This window comes from Artibeus jamaicensis, unplaced genomic scaffold (assembly GCF_021234435.1).
Source record: "Artibeus jamaicensis isolate MK-2021 breed Jamaican fruit bat unplaced genomic scaffold, CSHL_Jam_final contig_700, whole genome shotgun sequence".
In the NCBI taxonomy this organism is placed as follows: Eukaryota; Metazoa; Chordata; class Mammalia; order Chiroptera; family Phyllostomidae; genus Artibeus; species Artibeus jamaicensis.
The window spans coordinates 10,354,166-10,375,189 of NW_026521930.1; the positions used below are offsets into that span (position 1 = coordinate 10,354,166).

At 49.0% G+C, this 21,024-nt stretch overlaps 1 protein-coding gene across 1 annotated transcript; it reads left to right on the forward strand.

Moving 5' to 3' along the window:
* Positions 1-377: 377 nt before the first annotated feature.
* CCNF (cyclin F) lies at positions 378-20,562 on the forward strand. Its single transcript, XM_037157372.2, has 17 exons — positions 378-467; positions 1,533-1,687; positions 2,845-2,951; positions 4,132-4,199; positions 5,435-5,628; positions 6,028-6,081; positions 6,790-6,894; positions 7,210-7,287; positions 9,368-9,519; positions 11,735-11,899; positions 13,816-13,939; positions 14,194-14,374; positions 14,746-14,833; positions 16,781-16,880; positions 16,979-17,106; positions 17,845-18,014; positions 18,558-20,562. The coding sequence occupies exons 1-17, from the start codon at positions 452-454 to the stop codon at positions 19,115-19,117; spliced, it is 2,445 nt and encodes an 814-aa protein (XP_037013267.2). The 5' UTR covers positions 378-451; the 3' UTR covers positions 19,118-20,562.
* The last annotated feature ends 462 nt before the right edge of the window (positions 20,563-21,024 follow it).

Sequence of the window (21,024 nt, forward strand, 5' to 3'; positions counted from 1 at the left end):
CGCAGTGGATTCCGGTGGTCAGAACCTCATACGCCAAAGTCAGCAAAGAGGCCCAAACACCGAACAGCCGAGGTCAACGCGGGCCATTTCAGAGTAAAGAACCCCCTACCCACGGAGCCTGACCGCACTCCACTGGGATCCCCGCCCGGGCCATAGCCGGGGCGGCTTTGTGGGCTCCACCAATTAACCGCCAGCGTTCGAATTCGCGTCCTGGGGCGGCCAATCCGAGGCCTTGGAAGCCGGTGAGTCGAATGGGGGCGGGAACCATGCCCTGTGGACTTGCGGCGCGCGCCCCCCCGGGCCAGCCAATGGGAGTGCTGGGCGCATTTGAAAACTAGGGCGGGCGACGGGGCGGGTCTGCGCGTGCGTGGGGCGGTGCGCGCAGGGCAGGCGGGCGACCCGAGCATCTTAAGTTGAGGCGGCGGCGACTGTGGTGGTGGTCCAGGCGGAGATGGGGAGCGGCAGTGGTGAGCGCGGATCACGGGGCGCGGGCGGCGGCGGGCGGGAGGCCAGAGCCTGCGCAGGCTGACTCGAGCCTTTCGGCCTGGGCTCCGGACGGCACCTTCCCGGCGCACGGTTTAAATACCAGGCGGCGCCTATGTCCGCGTGAAAGCCCCGCGCGGGTCCCTACACCTGTTGGGAGGCTGTGAGCACAGCTGTGGTTTCGGTGGTAATCACCGTGGCGTTTAAGCGTTTCCGAGTCTGTCCTGCATCAAGGGAATGAGGACAGTGTGGTAAAGTCCATGTAATCTGTGGGAACTGGCCCTGAGTGTAGACTTGGCTTTTGCCGCGCGTTAACTGCTGATGGGAAGACCCCAGGTGAAGAGCTAAGCGAGGGGCGGGGTGCTGCAGGGGAGAGCAGACCCCTCCTATCGGGACAAAAGGAAGGATCGGGTGGGAAACCAGATAAAATGTGAGAGGCTCCCTTGGGGCGTTTCTACTAAGTCGTCTGCTTAGAATGAGAAGGGAGCTGCTGGAGTCGGAATGACCCCCTGTGGGGAGAGAGGATACCGGGCAGAGCGAGGACTGGCTTGGTCTCCAAGTTCAGCCTTTGCTTCCCTGCGGAGCAAAGTTTGGACTTGACCCTTCTAGTTTGGACTTGAACACCAGATTGTTTGGACTTGAACACCAGATCCTTATTGAGCATTATGCATTTTAGTTATGTATGCAAATGGAAGCAAGGGTCCTGGGGGCTTCACTGAGAGACCTTATCATCGTTGGCTGCTTTTTTCCCTTCCTGGTGTCATCTGGGTTCTGGGTCAGAAACTTTCCCACAGGAAGTCTCCCAATGGCCCAGTTAAATGATTATCTGTTGTTCACTATAAATACTTACTAAGTATTTGAATGAATGATGATGTCTTCTGTTATAATACACTCCTTTATTTATTCTTTGTTTGGCACTAGAAATGTGACTGGTTCCTTCTGTGGGGTGGGTGACAGTAATTTTTAAATCATCTTCAGATATAAATGTACGTATCAGTACAACTCCTTTCCAATACATCACTTAGACTATTCCGATTCTTTTTCTTCAGTGATCCACTGTAGGTGTGCCAAGTGTTTCTGTTATCCTACAAAGCGAAGAATAAGAAGGAGACCCCGCAACCTAACCATCTTGAGTCTCCCAGAAGATGTGCTCTTTCATATCCTGAAATGGCTTTCTGTTGGGGACATCCTAGCAGTTCGATCTGTAAGTTGTGAGATGAAAACAGTATCAGCCCTAGAGTCGTTGGTCATACCATCAAGGCTCCATGTTCATAAATGTCAGAACTTTGGCTACAAAAAGAGGGCAGAACAGCAAGGATGATATTGTTAATAGGTGCTTGAGGTTCTGGTTGTAGGAAAGCTGAACCATACATAGCAAGCTCATTGTAATGTTTAACAGAGAAAACACTTTTATGGCAGTAAAATTTGCCTATCTTAAGGAACAACACATTATACCTGATATTAATATAGTACTGTAATTAAAAATTAAAATTTTTAAATTTTTTTAAAGAAATAAGATATTATGTCTATAGGCATACTACCCTGAATGAGCCCAATCTCTTCTGATCTTGGAAGCTAAGCAGGGTAGGCCTGGTTAGTACTCTGATGGAAGAAATAAGATAATATTAAAAAGAATAAAAGTATATTCTTGAGGACAAATCCCATGTAATGTTTGGTACTGAAAGGGACTCTGGGAGTTATTTTACAGATGTTGGAACTTCAGCCTTATTTTGGGTGACTTAACTCAGGGCATATAGTAAATTAATGGGAAGATAAGAGCTCACTTCTCCAGCTCCCAAAGCCCCCCTCCATTGGGTTGTAATATCCATGGTTGCTGAGTTTCCGATGGCAGTGGGAACATTAGTGTTTAAATTGCTATCCTGTGGTCAGGGCAGAGTCTCCAGGTCCTACTTGAGGCTACTGTCACGTGTGTCAGTCTTTTCCAAAAGCCCCTGTTTACCTCCAGGGTCCAGCTGTGCTCCCACTAGCAAGACTCCAGGCAGAGCAGCACAAAACAGATTTCTGTCCTAGCTGCTCCAATTACACTTGGTTTCCTGATCCTTGCAGGTATATACTCTTACAAAGGTATCATCCCTTTTATCAGTCTAGGTGCTTTGTTCCCCCTTCCAGGATCAGTATCTCCACCTTTACAGCCACAGAGAATCTTGTTTCTGGGCTTTTTTCTATTCAAAGCAACTGTTTTGAGACCTAGACACTTGGGGCCTTTGCCACTGGGTTGGACAAGGGGAGAGGAGACCCTACATCTATACACATTTTATTGTCTTCAAGAACTTCAGAGGCGTGACTTCTGGGAGGTCCCTTAATAATCTCCCCACTCATCCCACTTCCGTTGTTCTGCAGGTGCACTCCCACCTGAAGAACCTGGTGGACAACCATGCCAGTGTGTGGGCGTGTGCCAGCTTTCAAGAGCTGTGGCCTTCTCCAAGGAACCTGAAGCTCTTTGAAAGGTATCTCTTTACCCTGAGAACAGCTTGGTTTCCTCCCATTTGGAGGCATTCCTGATATTCCAGCCTATGTCCCAGGGCCTGACCTGGGAATGATATTGTTCTTGCTGTAGCCCCTGCTGATGCCTTATCTCCCCCAAGGAAGCAACTGAAGGCTGTCAGCTTCACCTATGAGTCAGATGACTTCCAGCACAGGACTGGCTCTCATTTGTCACAGTGGTGCTTCTAAATAGTCCTTGGGCTGTGACCCATCCCTTGTGACTCAAACCCAGGTCACCTGTGTAGAAACTTTATTCAGCTATCTTTTCTTTGGTTCATAACTGTGTGATGTAGCCCTGACTGGTGTGGCTCAGTGGGTTGGGCGGCATCTTGCAAACTGAATGGTCCCCAGTTCCATTCTCCATCAGGGCACATGCCTGGGTTACAGACCAGGTCCGTGGTTAGGGGCGTGGGAGAGGCAACCAATTGATGTTTCTCTTACACATCGATGTTTCTCTCCCTCTCTTTCTCCCTCACTTCCCCTCTTTCTAAAAATAAATACAATGTTTTTTTAAAAAATGTTATTTAAATCCTATTGCAATTTATTCACTGGCTGATCCCACCTCCTGCCAGACTTGAGACCCAGTGAGAGGGCCAAAGTCAACGTGAACCCTGTGGCCAGTGAACCCCGGTGTGCCGATGACTAGACCCACTGTCCAAGTGTGCCCGTGGTTTCAGGCAGGCCACCTATGATGTAATCCACGAACTATACAATTTACCCTTTCAAAATGTACTGCTTGATGGTTTTTAATATATTCACAGAGTTACGCAACCATCGACACTATCTAGAACATTCTCATTACTCCAAAATGAAAGTCGTACCAATTGGCAGTCACTCCCTATTTTACCTGTATTCCCCCAAATCCTAGGCATCCACTAATCCACTTCCTGTCTCTGGATATGCTCATTATGAACATCTAATATAAGGGCTCATACAACACGTGGCCTTTTGTGGCTGACTTCTTTCACTTAGCCTGTTTTTAAGGTTCATCCATGTTGTAGCATGTCATGAATAAAAGATATATTACTGCATCACCTGAAAATTTTTCTATTCAGAAAATAGTATTGTAGCTTCAATTGCTGTGATGGAGCATAACCTTTATGGAATAAAATCATGTGGCATTTTATGTTCTTAATGTTCCAGGGCTGCTGAAAAGGGAAATTTTGAGGCTGCTGTGAAGCTGGGCATTGCCTACCTCTACAATGAAGGCTGTAAGTCCTTGCAGGGCTGTGGCTGGCATCACCCCACTTAGTACAGATGTTTTACAACAACAAGGAGCCCTTCTCAGCGTGTGTAATTTAGTTGCTCTTCTTGCTGTGTCTGGTGGTGTGCCTTACTGCCTCCTCTGGGGAGCTGGTGCCAAGAGGTGCCCCGCGGAGGGACCCATTGAGGAACTTTGATTTTGTAGGTTGGGAGAGTCACCGCTTATTTTAATAAATCCTTTACTTTCAATTAGCAAAGAATGACTGAGCAGAGACTCAGAATCAGGGCTACAGCCAGCTTCCCTGTGGCTGCCGACCCTCTGTCAGGTTAACACTACAATTCGTATGTAGACTCTGGCTTCTCTCCTCAGCCGCAGCTCCTTTGTGGGACTCTGGGGCAGCGGTCAAAAGTGTGCTTAATTCCATAGGGTGTCAATAATGGCAGGTAGCCAAGGTTCCAAGCAGAAGGCAGGTACAAGCAGGCCAAAGGCAGCATGGTGGCTGAATTTCTTCACCTCCAAGATCAGGTGCTCCTTGAAAGAATCTTGTGCAGCCTTCTTCCACTTGCTGCCTGTTTGCACATCAAGGAACTAGCCTGGGGTCCATCCTGTCCTGGTTCCCAAAACACATAAGGACTTGGGTATAGCAGCCATTTTTATGCTTCTAAAAGATCTGGCATCTTGTTGAAAGATAGCGCATCATGTGGTTGGTTGACAAGACTGTTGTAACTAATAGAGACACTGAGCATTCTTCCTCCAGGCTCAGGAGAACGGCAGTCCTGCCTCGACCATGCCATCAGATAGCAGTCCCCAGATGTAATTCACATGCCCTCACCCATCTAATGTATACGACCCAGTGGTTTTTTTAGTATAGTCACAGAGTTGTGTAGCCATCACCACTGTCTAATTTTGGAAATTCTCATTACCCCCAAAAGAAACTTGTAGGGGCGGGGGCGGGTTGTTGCCCGCAGTTCTTAGCAGGAGGGAGGGTGGAGATATGACATCTCCACAGGGAACTCCCAGCCTTCAAAATACAGGCTGCTGGGAAGACCCAGGCAGGGGCACATGATTCACAAAGAAGGGAAAGAAAAGGGAGAATCCCCTCGTCCTGGAGGCTCTTTTCTCCTAAAGTACCAGCAGCTTTGCACTACAGCTTAAAGTTTTAGACTGGCACAAAAGACCAGGGAGAACTTCCCACATTTATCCTTGAGACATCCCTGAGTTACATTCTGTCTGCCTCTATAGTGTCTGTGTCTGACGAGGCCCGTGCAGAAGTGAATGGCCTGAAAGCCTCTCGCTACTTCAGTCTCGCCGAGCGACTAAATGTCAGTACCACACCTTTCATCTGGCTCTTTATCCGCCCTCCATGGTCAGTGTCTGGAAGCTGCTGCAAGGCTGTGGTTCACGAGAGCCTCAAGGCGGAATGCCAGCTACAAAGAGTGAGTGCTAGCAAGCGGGGCGTGTAGGGCGGGCTGTGCTGAGCAATTCAAGCCCCATAGGATCCTGAGAGGTGAGAAACCTTGAGAAGAGACTGTGGACCATAAATAGTCAGAGACCTGAGGGAAGTAGAGGTACAGAAAATCAAGAGCATAGGTATGGGAGTGTTTAGAAATGACCCAGCAGGACAGGAGGCCCCAGAGCTGGGGGTCAGGGGAATCTGATGAAAGGCTGGACTGCAGACACACTGACAGCTAGAAAGGCAAGATGGAGGCTCCGTGAAGCAGTCAACCCTCTGCAAAGAGGGACGGTCAGGGTCCGTGGGACCCACAGAATGGGAGGGGCGGGCCCCAGATGTTCTCACCACTGATGATCATACCTCTTTCTCCTCCTTTTCCTAGACTCACAGAGCCTCCATACTGCACTGCTTGGGGAAGGTGCTGAGTCTCTTTGAGGTGAGTTTTATCCATCCCACTATAGCAGCTTCACATTTCCATGCTGCTCACCTTTCTGGCAGCCATAAGCACCAAGGATGAGAAAGTAAGTGAAAAGCAGCAAAAGAGAGTGTCCAGGGTTCAAAGCCAGAATGAGTCCCTCCTTTGAGAGGCCCCGTGGAGCCAGGTAGAACATTCAAGTGTACACAGGACCAGGGGCTTGTTTCATGGTTATTGGTGACTCTCTTCCACTCGTCATTCATACCTCTGCAGTCTTGAGAAAGCTTAAATGAGCTTTGTGATTAAAGAACCCCTTCTGCAGAAAACTCAGGGAAGGTGGTGGCTTCTGGTGACAGGTGTGCATTGACAGTACCAGGGAGGAATACTGAGTATTAGGGAGGAGGTGAAGGAGCCCTGAAATCACCGTCTGGGCAGTTCTATGTGGATGGCTGGCCCTCTGGGTGGCCTAGGGCCAAGCCAAATACCAACCTGGTCAAGGAGAAAGCAGAGTTTGTGAGGCCAGAACTCATGAATGAATTCACTTTCCATGTTGATTGTCAAATTGTGTCTCTTTAAAGAAATCATTTCTATTCCGATTTAGTTAACTCATTTTTATTAAAGAGCAATGCATGCAGTCACTTAGAGGTGTGGAGAGAAATGAAGATGGTTAGTAGAATTGTATAGCAGAATGAGAATAGGAAAAGAATAAAATGCATGGACTCATTCCAGGATGAAGAGAAAAAGAAGCAGGCCCGTGACCTCTTTGAAGAGTCTGCTAATCAGGGATGTTTGACCAGCTCATACCTCCTCTGGGAAAGTGACAGACTGATAGATGTAAGTGGACCAGAGTCTGGGGAGAGGAGGAATTATGTTGGCCAAAGGCATAGTCTCCAAACTGACCCTTGGATGAGGTGGTCACACAGTAAGGATCCTCATATAGCTCCTAGGCCCCTGGGAGCTGCTGCACAGCAGGCCATTCTCAGCACTGCCCCAAAACGAACACCATCATTTGGAGGATAAAGGACTGGGAAGAAAGTGCAGCTGGGAACCCTCTGGGGCTGTTGGAGGAACATTTAAGGACCCTGTAAGTTCTCAGTTTTTCCAGAGACACAACCATATAAAGTCATGGTGATTTTCTCCCATTGACAGATGTCTGATCCCGGGCGATGCCTCCACAACTTCCGGAAACTCAGGGACTATGCTGCCAAAGGCTGCTGGGAAGCCCAGGTGAGATGGGATCTGGCATTACACTTCCTGGGCTCTCACTCAGGAAGCAGTAAGATTGGCCCAGGACTGAGCTGGGTCTTACAGGAATTTAGTTCCAGGGTATGCAGGAGGAGCCCCTGGCAGTGCTTCCTTCATCTCTGTCCGTTACCACCCTATCATTTCAAAGCCTGTTGCCCTTAAGCCAGCCTCTTATTTTCTAAGTGCTTGTGGACTACATCTGTTATCAAAATTCATACTGGCCCCTAAAGTTGTCTTGCCAGGTAAAGCCTACCTCAGCAACAGAACTCAAGACTCCTTAGAGCGGGTCGGCATGTGGACTGCTGTCCTATTCTCATTATTTGACCTGCTTACCAGGTCATCCAGTGTGAGAACAAAACCTCAGGGCTTTGTAGTTGGTCTTTCTTAAGTACTCTCCTTGTAGCTGAAAAATTATGGTTTCAAGACAAAGCCAAGCAGGTAGAAGCTCAACCAGCCAAGTGATGACCTGGTCATCCACTTGGTTAGTTGAGCGTCCTTTATCCTCAAAAGCTAGGAAAGAAATCACAAAGCAGTAGAACTGTCATAAAACACTGTCATGTTTATATCCAAAAAGGCAGTCAGCATATTTACAAGACATATGAGAATCAACAATGTGGTTCTAGTTAAAGCTCAAATTCATGAATATGAATAGTAAGCCCTGGCTGGCATTTTTGCACTAGCCTGCAAACCAAAGGGTCGCTGGTTCGATTCCCAATCAGGGCACATGCCTGGGTTTCACACCTGGTCCCCAGTACGGGGTGTGCGAAGGACAACCACACATTGATGTTTCTCTCCCTCTCTCCTTTCCCCTCGCTAAACATAAATAAATAAAATCTTTAAAAAAATAAGAAGAATAGTAAGACCCTGGTAAAGTCCACAGGGCCTCAGTGCCCTCTGAGAAAAGAGGAAGTAATCACAGTAGCCGAAACGCGGCAGCAGCCTTCCAGTCACTGCCGGCCAGAGGGGCGTGCGTTTCAATGAGATCACACTAGCAAATATGTATATGCATGCATATGTATATTCTCATGTGTTTTTGGCCAGATAGCTAATAACTTCAGGACATATACATTTTTAAACAGTAGCTGTTTTTGGTAGCAAAAATGTAATAAGATAGTGTTCCTATTAGTGTGTGTAAACATTGGGGCCTACCTTTTGGAAAGTACTTGGGCACAAGTAGCAAAATGCTTAGCAGAGCCATTCCTGTGGACTGACCACATAAGCAGAAAGGTGCAGGGACCAAAAATGCTGCACAAAGATGTTCCCCGAAATAATAAAATACATAAAAAATAGCTGAAAAGGAAGAACAGATGAAACACACTTATAGATATTTCATTTCCTAAGGAACCACATCACTGTTAGGTGAGCAAAGAATAGATTAGATGTGTATATACCATGATCACAAATGCATAGAAAAATCTGAAAGGAAATGCATAGAAATGGTTGATGGTAACCATTTCAGAGCTTGGTGCTGGGTGGATCCTGAGCAAAGTTCAGTTAATTCTCACATCTACCTGCCAAAGCAGGTGCTGGGTGCCACTTTATGAAAAGGGAAGCTGAGTCATAGAACAGTCCCCCAGTTTGCCAGTGGCCACATAACAAACCCAGATTTTAAAAGCAGGTCATCTGAGCCACCAGCCTGCTCCCTGCCACTTTGTTACTCAGCTTCCCACTGGAGCATCAAGCTTTCACAATTGGGAGTTGTCCTGTGAAGTAACCAGGATGTGCAAACTATACCCCTGCAACTGGGAGTTGAACAGAAACTAACTTAATTTTTTTTAAAGTTGCCAAAAGACTTACTGGCTGAGGGGCTGTACCAGGGTAGGAAGGGGACTGACATTCCATCGTATACCTTTTATCCTTTTTTAAATTCTTGACCATGTAATGTATTATTTCAAAAAGAATAATTAAAATCTTAGCCATAGTATATCCAGAAAGTTTAGAAGGCATAAGGAGGGCAAATGTGTATACATGTGTCTTCTCCCTCAACAGACCTTCATATTCAGAAATGGAAAACCTTAAAAGCTGCCACTTTGTGCTCATTCTGCATGTCTTTCCTTCTCAGCTGTCTTTAGCCAAAGCCTGTGCAAATGGGAACCAGCTCGGACTAGAAGCAAAAGCATCCAGTGAGATAGTCTGCCAGCTGTTTCAGGCCTCCCGCGCTGTTAATAAGCAGGAGGTTTTTTCTGTGCAGAAGGGACTCAACGACACAATGAGGTGAGGGGTTCAAGCCAGAGCTTCTGATTGGAAGGCAGAGGGACCACTGGTCTCTGGGGTAAAGGGAACTGTCACTTCTATTTCACCTAAGCCACCTGCCGCAGAGCACTCTGTGTTGTCAATGCCACTAGGATCCCGCCATTTCTCTGTGTGTGCATTTTCTAAACCCTGCCCAGAGTTTAGAAAGTTACCCAGGGCTTTGAAGAGAAAATATCCCTCGTAAAGTGCCTGTTCTCTGCAACTTGCCTTTTTAAGCCTCAAAACAAGTTAAGCCTTCTTTTTTTTTAAAAAAAAAAAAATTATTTATTTATCTTTAGAGGGGAAGGGAAGGAGAGAGGGAGAGAAACATCAATGTATGGTTGCCTTTTGTGCGTCCCCTGCTGGGAACTGGCCTGCAGGGAACCAGCCTGCAACCCGGGTCTGTGCCCTGACTGGTTCGCAGGCCCGCGCTCAATCCACTGAGCTACACCAGCCAGGGCCAAGTTAAGCCTTCTTAAACCTCTTTCTAAAATGATGGGATTCACATCCCCAATTTCTGAAGCCAAAAAATCACCTTTTCTTTACAAGCCATCATGAAGGAGCATCAGCTTGGTGTGTGGAACTCCATGGCCATTGAGCCAGCCTGACCCAGGGAGCTGTGCCCTCTGGGACAGGTTCAGTGTGCCCAGCAGCCTGAAACCCCAGCACTATCTACCTCTTCCTGCAGGTCCACTTTCCTCCAAGGTTTAGAGACAACACACTCATATACTCAATTACAGAACATGTTAGGAAAATGGAAAATGTGAATCATTAAGATTGTGTATGAGATTTCAGATATGTTTGGATTTATAATGGGCAGGCTCTGGCCGCAATGCCCAACACATAGTAAGTTCAGTAAACATGTATTTTTTGAAGAATCTAGCTCTTCCTGTAGAGGCTTAAACTCTCTCACACACAGTTGTCCTTTGACCCCACATTCAATGTCACAAAGCTGTTATGCTTTTAAATCCTGCCATGGTGGCAGCAGCCCCCTCCCCACTCTTCTCATCTGTTTTTCTGTTGGAAGAAATATGCTGGTAACAGTTTGTGCCTCTCTCAGTCTGCCCCCCCTTATTTTGACATGCTATTTTGGGGGGGTTGGGTGTAACAGATTTCAGTTTTTCTTCCTTTTCAAGATCTAAAATAATTTTATTGAAATATTAATATCATTTCAGTCCTTGAGCATCTTCCCAATTTCCAAAGAGTTGGCAACCACCAACTTTTTTTACTGAGGTATAATTGACATGTAATATTATATTAGTTTCAGATTTAACCATTTTAACGTACATACTTTGGTTGGTCTGTTTTTGTAAGTCAGATCATTAAGTTAAGTCTGTTTGTGTAGAACTTCCTCTTCGGTTCTAACAGTGGCTGGTTTAAATTTCAAACACCTGATGCTCATGCCCTCTTACCTTCTGGGAGAAAATAGGGGCCTGTCTTCCTCCTTCAACCTTTAGCCCTTCCATTCCACCTCCATTGCTTCCCTCCCCCTTCCAGTCCACCTTTCTGACCCCATCTTTCCCTCCTTCCCTCCACATATAAGAGATGCTTCTGTCTGGGCTGACTAGGATCCCACCCCTCATCCTGTCTGAAGAAGCCTGCAGTGTCACAGTTTTTCTCTTTTATTCTCTGAATCCCCTCTCCTTAGTTTAGAAAGGCATTTGCTGTACGTGGTATCCTTGCCATTGCATGTACATTCCCTTGCAATGCCTGTGTCCCTGGCCCCAGGTTTTAGCCCTCTCAAGGAAGGACCCCATGTGTGTCGGCTCTGTCAGGCCTTGTGTTCTTGGCTGTTTACCCCATTGCAAAAGGTTTTGTTAAATGATCCCACAGGTGAGCTACACAGAGGCCAAAGCTCTCATAGCTTTGAGAGTCTTTTCTCTGGTCCTGTGATCTGTCCCCACCCCTCCCTTGCCCCTTACCTATGTGTGCCAGGGCTTTCCAGTGCTTGTGGGGACTCTGTGGGGGAGGCAGGGACACAGATATATGAGCTCACCTGCCTCCCAGATATGGAGTCGGGAGATGTGGGCCTCCCCTACTCCTTTGAATATGGCATCTCAGCCTGGGATGGTGCCTGAGTAAACCAGTGGTGCAGATGAGCGATTCACTCCCTTGGGATAGACAGGCCATCTGGAATGGGAGATGGGACACTCATGAATGCTCACTCTAGTGTTCAGGGGTGGTGTTCTTTCCAAAGGTACATTCTAATCGATTGGCTGGTAGAAGTCGCCACCATGAAGGACTTCACAAGCCTATGCCTTCACCTGACCGTGGAGTGTGTGGACCGGTACCTACAGAGGAGGCTGGTTCCCCGGTATAGGCTCCAGCTGCTGGGCATCGCCTGCATGGTCATCTGCACCCGGTGAGAAGCACCCCCATGGCCGTGCTCATGCCCACAGGCTGGCACATAATACACTGGCCCTGCCCTAGTTCATGGGCTGGCTTTTCAGTGAAATAAACCTTCAGTGTCCCACCTTGTTAGATGGCACCCACCTAACTTAAGGGAGTGCCGATCCTTGGTGCGAGGGCGGCCACTCGTCCCAGCACATGGTCTCAGGATCCAGAGTGCCGCCTTGGGTGGGCAGGCTCAGACCAGACCCCTCCTGCCCTGGACCCTGAGGGTGACTCAGCAAAGAGGGTAGGTCATCGTCCTCTAGCCAAGATCACAGAAAGACCGCTTGTTGGCAGTGAGGTTCGCAAGAATGTGTTTCTCAAGTATGTGTCATCAGAAACCTACAGTCAGTCTCACATCCCCACCCGGCTCCCCGCAGACCCCACTCCAACCACACAGATGGCACATCCTCCTCATATGGCAGTCTGAACCCCTGGCAGCTCTGACTTTTCAAGTTGTACTATCTTAGAGTTACCAAAATCTGCCATCCTTTAACAAATACCGACCTGCCCAATTTTGCCTTTAGCAGAAATACGGATGATAATTCCTACCATGCATTTTGCATTTTCCAGTTTTCCCAAATCCAATAGTCTGCCATTTTCCCTGGGCAGTGCTTTCCAGACCAGCTGGCCCTGTCTGCAAGGATTGGGGGAATGAGGAACAGGCTTATTGTATACAGTGTTGTGAACTACAGAGATTGATTTATTTTGCACAGTAACCCAGAGGCTGAGGGTCCAGGCTCATCATGTCATTGGGATGGATTTTCTGTTTCATGAGGCCATGGAGGAGACCCACTTCTATCTTATCTGCCACCACCACCCATGACCCCTGAGGCTACCATGTGTACCTTCACAGCAAGCTCAGTCACACGGCCACGACGACCTAGAAAGCATGATCTCTTCCAGTAGTCATGGAAGCACAGGATTATGACCATGGATGCAGGGAGCACGGCTCAGTGTCAGCAGGCAGCCTGCCGTGCTGTCTGGGCACCTCACTATTTCAGGTCTCCTCACCAGAGAGCTGACCAGACAGGGTCCCTGCTTCCTGGATCTAGGCGTCATAATTATGTTCTTGCCATCAGGGACCAAATTACTGGATCACAAACTGACTAGCGGTGAGCAGATAATTGTTTTAAAAATTTTTAGAGGTTGAGATACCCCCACTTCTGTTCTCAAGGCAGCACTTGCCATGGCTCCCAGCAAGCGGTGGGACTCTCATCGGCCCCACCTGCATCTCATCTTTTCAGCACCTGTGGTCCCCATGCCTCCTCTTTCTTTTGGTCAAGCCATCAGCAAATGTGGGAGCTGCAGAGTCCTTAGCACAGAATGGTCACAGGCTTAGCCCAGTTAAGAGTGCCTTCCCTTAGCCCTGGTCACAAGGGAGGGCATGCTTAATAGGTCACTGGACCAGCTTGTTCACTGACAGCTGGCTCTGGTGGAGAGTAGAGAGGGTGGCCACCTGCATAAGGGACAGTCAATTCCAGTGGCCAGACTGTGCTGTGTAAAAACCTTCAAACCACCTCCAGCTCAGTTCTGCTGGCTCACTGTTGTCTGGATTTAAGCCATTTATACTCACTGTAGAATCTGGCACAAAGCCGGGCAAACCCCCGCTCCCTCAGTCTCTATGAAGATTGACCAATCACATCATTCATGGGTGCCTTTTGTAGAAACATCTGTGTGCCAGGCAGTCCAGTCACTCCCATTGGTCCAGGTCACTAATTTCTCCTTTCCAGCCCAGGGTTGACAGGGTTATATGAACTTTTCAGTTCCCTTCTGCAGCCACAAACATCCAGGTTCACTCTTTGACATCCCCCCCCCCTCTGTCACTGGAGCCTAAAGGGATTGCCCTACTGAGGAAATTGGGCTCAACTCTCCTCTATATTCCAGGTTCATCAGCAAAGAGATCTTGACAATCCGGGAAGCCGTGTGGCTCACAGACAACACTTACAAGTATGAGGACCTGGTGAGGATGATGGGAGAGATCATTTCTGCCCTGGAAGGCAAGATTCGAGTAAGTGGTCTTTTGCTTATTCCTTGTAAATCAAAGTGGAGGTCACATGAGGGGGCGGCAGGATCCAAGGGCAGCCTCATAGTGTTGAGCTTTCCTTCTCTAAGAAGTCCCCCTGGACCCAGAGGGCACCTTGTCACCGAGTGCCCTGGCATCCAGCCTGAACATCAGTCATGCCAAGACCCTGTGCTCTGTTGAGTGGGTGGATGAGCTCTCTGTGTGCTGAGACCCCACGTCCACCTCCTGGTTTTGTCTAGGTCCCCACTGTGGTTGATTACAAGGACATCCTGCTGACTCTGATCCCTGTGGCGCCAAGAACCCAGCACCTGTGCAGCTTCCTCTGCGAGCTGTCTCTGCTGCACACCAGCCTGGCTGCCTACTCCCCAGCCCACCTGGCTGCAGCTGCCCTGCTGCTGGCAAGGCTGACACACGGGCAGAGTAAGGAGCCTGCCTTTCCAGGCCAGCTGCTCAGCACAGGCTGAGCCAAGGGCCTGGGTAATTCCTGGAGTCGGGAGACAATGCTCAAATATAAGTTGGGAGGGGGAGAAAAGCAGGCTCACCTCTCCTGGAGAAGGAAACACCAGAGTGGACTAACAACCATTCTCTTGGATGAGGTCAGGGATGGTCGTGGCTTAAGTACTATTTTCCTCACTAATGACAGTGAGCAGGCATGCTCTGTATATGGGGGTCTTTGCAACTCTGAGCTCCAGGAAATGCCAGCAGTACCATCAACAGAACCATCAGGGCTCTAGGCATGAGTGGGTGTCATAATGACCCCACCGTTCCTGCTTTTCTTTTGTTCTCCCCAGCACAGCCTTGGACCACTCAGCTATGGGACCTCACTGGGTTCTCCTGTGAAGACCTCATACCATGTGTCTTGAGCCTTCACCAAAAGTGGTGAGTCTATAAAAAGAAATAGATTCTCTCACCCTACTTCTGCCATAGGGGCTGTGTCCTCAAGAATGGGGCAAGGGAGGGAGCTCTCACAAGATGGCCATCAGTCCGTACAGACCTGCAGTGAGTTGTGCATCTCAGAGTTGATATTTAAACATTCCATTTTTTCACTCAATTTTAACATTAAATGTGTGTGCAGTAGCTCTTTCCAACCCAAGATGAATTCCACAGGCAGCAGAACATAACAGAAAAAGCAAGACCATCTCCCTGAGGGGTAGGAATTTCAGTATAAGACACATCATCTAGCTCAGGAGCTGGCAAACTGGCCAACCTGGCACATACCCACATGCTGCACATCTCAGCTCGTACTCTTTCCGCCCACTCTGTGGCCCACTCGCTCTGATCCCTACTCCTTCCCCATCACATGCATGTCCAGTAAAGCCCCTAGTGACCTCCTTCTTCCACCAGACCATGCTGCCTCAGTGCCCCTTTCCCCTGCATGAGAGTGTGGGTAATTCCATCTTTCTGCTTATCCTCAGTTGTCCCTGGAAGGTGTAACCACTTCCAGGATTCAGAACACCTCTAAACCCAAAGTCCCAGACTCCCCTGCCAGCTTATCCAAACCGGAACCCCTTTTTCTGGAGTCATTCCTCCTCACAGATTGCATTTGGTGCTCTGTGGATGAGGCCCCAGTCGTTCCGGCAGAGAACTCAGGCCAACCCATTTCTGGTTCACTGTTCCTGCATCCCAGGGGCTCTGAAGGCCGATGCACTTTCTTTGTACGTCTAAGCATATGAACCCCTCAGTCTCCACTGTCTGCCCATGGTCACTCCCCCAGCCACCTCCTGGATTACTGCAGTGGAAGCCTCTGAGCATGTTGCCTCTGCTTACACCTTCTGGGACGAGATCAGAAAACTCCAGCATGGCCCCAGATCCATTTTGCCAGCCTCTGCTCTGGCCCACTTGCTTCTTCTCCCCACTCCCTGAGGTGCTACAGCCTTGGGGGGACCTGTCAGCATTGCCCAGGGGTTGATGTAGGATTCAGCCCGCCTTGTTTTCTCCTGTGGTGCCCAGACCTCGAAACTGATGGACTAGGAGTGCAGGTGACAGGTTAGCACGTGTCTGACCTGTGCTTATTTATACAAGGAATGCAAGCAGTTATTACCGGGCTGCCAAAAGTTATTTCTGGGTTGTCCCCTACTTTCCAGAGTTTCTTTTTTCCAAATCAGATAAATTGGAACCATTTGTTTACAAACCGAACTTTTTTCTATGTGTACAATTCAACAGGCTCTTAGTGTACACAGAGTTGTGTGGCCATCACTATAGTCAATTGTAGAATATTTTCACCATCCTCCAAAGAAAAACCCTGCACTCCTTACCTGTGTCACCTCATGTGCCCCCTCCATTCTACCTCTGGACAAACACTCATCTATTTTTAGTCTCTATGGATTGACCTGTTCTGGACATTTCATAGAAATGGAATCATACAATATGTGGCCTTTTGTGGCTGGCCTCTTCCACCCTCATGTTTTTCACTGTAATAATACTCTGCTACATGGATGGACCACAGTGTGTTTATCATTCGTGCACTGATGGACATTTGGGTTGTTCCCATCTTCTATTAATGAATCATGCTGCTACGAACATCGTGGACAAGATTCTGTGTGAACATGTTCACATTTCTCTTGGGGAAAAGAGACATTATCTGGGATGGGAACTGCAGAGTCATAAGTGACTCTAGGTTTAACTCTATTAGGAACTGTTAGACTTTTCCACCGCAGCACCCTGCTTTACCTCCCATCAGTGGGCTGTTTTTGAAAATGTGTTGTCCCCTCATTTCAGTGAGGGAAGCTAAAAATGGGAGTCTCTTGAAGTGTTGATGCTGATAATGCCTGTCCCAGAACCCTTCCTTCCCCCTACACTATCTCTCATGTGTCCCTCTGTTTGCAGCTTCCACGATGACGTCCCCAAGGATTACAGACAAGTTTCTCTGACCGCAGTGAAACAGAGGTTTGAGGACAAGCGCTACGAAGAGATCAGCCAGGAAGAGGTGCCACCCTCCTCCCCTGTCTCTTGTTTGGGGTGAGGACAGTTCCCTGTCTGCCCCTTGGGGCTTCTTACCTCCCTCTGATCCTGCCTTTCTCTCAGGTGCTGACCTACAGCCAGGTGTGTGCAGCTCTGGGAGTGAAACAAGAGAGCCCAGAACCCGCATCTTTCCTCAACTCAGGGGACATTCACTCCTTCCTTAGCTCTCCCTCTGCAAGGAGAACCAAGAGGTTAGTAAACCCAGTGTCTGTAAGGGTGATTCAGTGTTGGCTCCCACGTGCTGGGCCTGGGTTCCCTTGTGACCCATGCAACTTCTTGAGAGGTTCCATTATTTTATACAGGGGGCTCCTAAGGCATTAGAGAACAAAGGAACAGATCCCATGAAAATTGAAGCTGAGTTGAATGTAGGCCTTGGCCCCCTGGGCCTGAGCCGCACTGTCTGCAACTCTGTCTTCCCTCCAACGTGCTGTCTCTCTTGCTTTGACTGGTACCCTGTGAGGAAAGATGGGCTTGAGCACAGGTTGAGCCCATCTCAGGCTCTGGCCCTGCCCCACACCTGTCACATTACCCTGGGCCCTCTACTCCATAGTGTTGCATGCACTTCCTACACTCTAGCTATACCTGATTAGTGTCCTCAGATCCTCCCTTGCTCACCCTCACCTCCACCCTAATTTCCCGTGTGTATCCCATGTAATTCTATCTCTCCCATCTCAATGTCCTGGCTGTCCCACCTAGAATAACTTCCCTTCCCTGCCTCACCCACCTGAAGAACTTTTATTGATCCTGCAAAGTCCAGATGAGCCAGGATTCTCACTGTGCCTCCAGCCTTGCCTCTGGGCCTCCAAGGGCAGGCACTGGGTGGCTGTGTCATCTCCATCACAGCACACTGGAGCAGGGTAGCAGGTGTCAAGGACCTAACGATGCTGCCTGTGACTGGGTTTCTGGCTCCCCCCCCCCCCCCCCCCCAGGAAGCGAGAGAACAGCCTCCAGGAGGACAGGGGCAGTTTCGTCACCACGCCCACTGCAGAGCTGTCCAGCCAGGAGGATACACTACTTGGCAGCTTCCTAGACTGGAACCTGGACTACTGCTCCGGCTATGAGGGTGACCAGGAGAGCGAGGGGGAGAAGGAGGGCGATGGTGAGTCCCATGGCCACAAAGCCACCCAGGGGCCAGCGGGCAGAAGGATAGTTCTCATTGAGGGCCCCTGGCATTACCTGCAGGAGAACGTGTCCAGACATAGAAGTGAGAGAGCAGAAGCCCTAAGACACCACAGCAGGTGGGAGAGGGTGAGGATTTAGGCCAAATGTGTGTCAGGCTCCAGCCAGGCCTATGTTTACAGAAGGGCCTCACAAGGGCAGGGGAAGAGGAAGACAGCCTGTCTGGAATTTACATAAGGTCTTTCTAGAAGATTGTGTGAGGTGTCCCCCCACTGCCCTCTCAGGCTCTGTGCCTCATGTACTCCATAGAAGTTATCACTTCCTGCTGTCCCCTAAGTCCTGTTGGGTGCCACTCCAAATTTAAAGGAGTCACTTAACCCAAAGGAGATCAGTACAGGGGACTGTAGCAAGGTCCAGGATATGGAGCTGAGAGAGCTGGGTGAGAGCTGACCCCTGGGCCACTGGGGTCCCAACTGAACAGGGTTATCCCAGTGCTCAGTCTGTGGCGTGACTTCTCCTGTAGTGACAGCTCCCAGCGGCATCCTCGATGTCACCGTGGTGTACCTCAACCCAGAACAGCACTGCTGCCAGGAATCGAGCGATGAGGAGGCCTGCCTGGAGGATGAAGCATATCAGGACCTGAATGCCATGGTGACAAGCACCCAGACACCTCTGGCTCCAGGACCCGAGCCCCTTCTCTGCCGCAGCAGAGAACTGGGCAAGGACATTATGACCTCAGGGTACTCCTCCATCAGTGGTGTGAGTCCCACGAAGTCGGTGGACAGCAGCCCACCCCAACCTACCTCAGCACTGTCCCCAGGCAGTGACTCAAACATACAGCCTTGCCACCATCATGCCAGGAAGTCGTGTTTACAGTGTCATCCCCTGAGTTCCCCAGAAAGCAATGTTCCCCAGCAACAAGTGAAAAGGAAAAACCTATCCACCTCCAGCAAGGAAGAGCAGGACACGAACTTGGGCTCCCTGAATGAAGCTGTGAGTGTGTCAGTGTTTGCCAAGGTGAATCTTTGTGGAAACAGGGCTGCTGCTGCACTAGCAAGGAGTGGGGGCACTGGCGATGGATGATATGTAGACCTCTGGTGTCCTCCACGGGGAACAGAGGAGAACTTGGGGCACTGACCATCTTTCACCAGGGGAGTCACATTTGAGCCATCAGAATGTCAAACTCAGAACAAAAACTCATCCTTTCTCTTTTGAAACTTTAATCTCAAACAACACACCATGTGAAGCCTGTTTCTCTGTCCTCTCCTGTGTCTGTCCTCTTTTCTTTCTGTGCAGCTTAAGCCCACTGTCTGATAGCCAGCCCCACTGAACCCCCATCCTGGGAGCTGACAGCTTTCACAATTGAGAACACATATGATCCAGGTAGCCTGGAACAGCTTCCTTGCTCCCTGCATCTACCTGGTTTGGGGTTCTATGGGAGCCGAGAGCTCCAAGCACACTGTCCCCATGTCCACCTCTGCCCGCCGAGGTCATCTACTCTCTCATAGGGCAGAGGGTCCCATGGTGGGGGAGTCCTGCCCTGTGCATTGTCAGGGACTACATGTGATCACCAGATGTGAGACCCTTGACTGTTTGCAGGCCAGGGCCTCAACGTCTTGTCATAGGCTCCTTCACTCTCGTATTCCCAGTTTATTTTAGAAATCTGTCCCTCCTCCCAGAATCATTTGTCCCCAACAGATAGTATCTGTATAGACATCTCTTTTTGTGCTGAATTTCTGGTCCATTTCTTTTTCTGTATTTCTATCTTTCATTCTTCTAAGATGAAAACAAAAGAGAATTTTTAAATAGAAGACATTAAAATTTTTAAAATAAGAGATTCTTAACATTATTTAGAATCTACTGAAAAGAATCTAATTCAAATCCCTCAATGGTATCCTGACATACTTTATGCAAAAAGAATTTTCCCAAAGAGGTTAGCCAGGCGGGGTTTTGCGGGGGGCAGGGTTGGGGGAGTGTCATTTGTAACATCTGAGATGACCCAAATGCAGAAGAGCAACATTCAGAGTCTTGAACCTGCTTGCTGGGTGAGGGTGGGTCTGCTGTGAGTTTCTGAGAATAACTGTCCTAGAGACTGGGACTCCCCCCAGGGAGGCAGTAGTCAAAACATCTGAGGGATCTGCCAGGTGGCCCTGACCTCTCTAGTTGTAATGACCACTGACTCCATGCTACGATAGCTTTTGTTTCCTCTCAAAATGTCAGATCCACTGGGCCAGGAATGTCCCTCAAATGTTCTTGAACCAGAGGATGTGGAGGTGGAGATGCTGATTCACTGGTGGTTTTCCTGGGTGCCTGTGTATGTGTGTGTGAGTCTGTCTCCAGGAGCTCTCTGCTACTGTAAGAGAATACTGACCACACCGTGTGTATGTGGTTAAGGGGATGCTCAGTGTTGGGATCTTGGACCTTCTGCTGACCATGTGCTCCTGGGTGTCTGTGAGCCTCATTTTCCTCACTGGTAAGATGGGGCAATACCTACCTCACAGGGGTGTTGTGAAGATTAAATGCGATGAGGATAGTGGAAGCTGAGTGATGTGCATATCTAAACTGCCTTCTTGTCACTTCCTAATGTCACCCAAGTCACATTGGGGCACTTGTCCATAGCCCCTTATCAAAATTTCAACTCTGGGTGAACCCAGTTCTCTACCTTCTCCCAGCCTACACCTGTAGAAGAAAACCACTCCAGTGGAACACAACACTGTGTGACCATAGTGTGGGGTCTCCCTGTGTCTCCCCAAGTTCTAAAGGTCACCTTGATAGCTCCTGACTGGTGCTGTCTGCCTGCATCTCCTCAAGTCCTAACCATCACCTTGGTGCCCTGTGACTGTATTATGGGATCTCCGAAGTACCAGTGGAAGCATTTTCCCCTCCTACCTCACAGAGAATCTTATTTTTGGCAGAAATGGCATTAGCATTCCCCTATTGGGCATGAGAAATGGGCCACTGCAGGTGAGTGGCCACCCTAAGAACAGTCC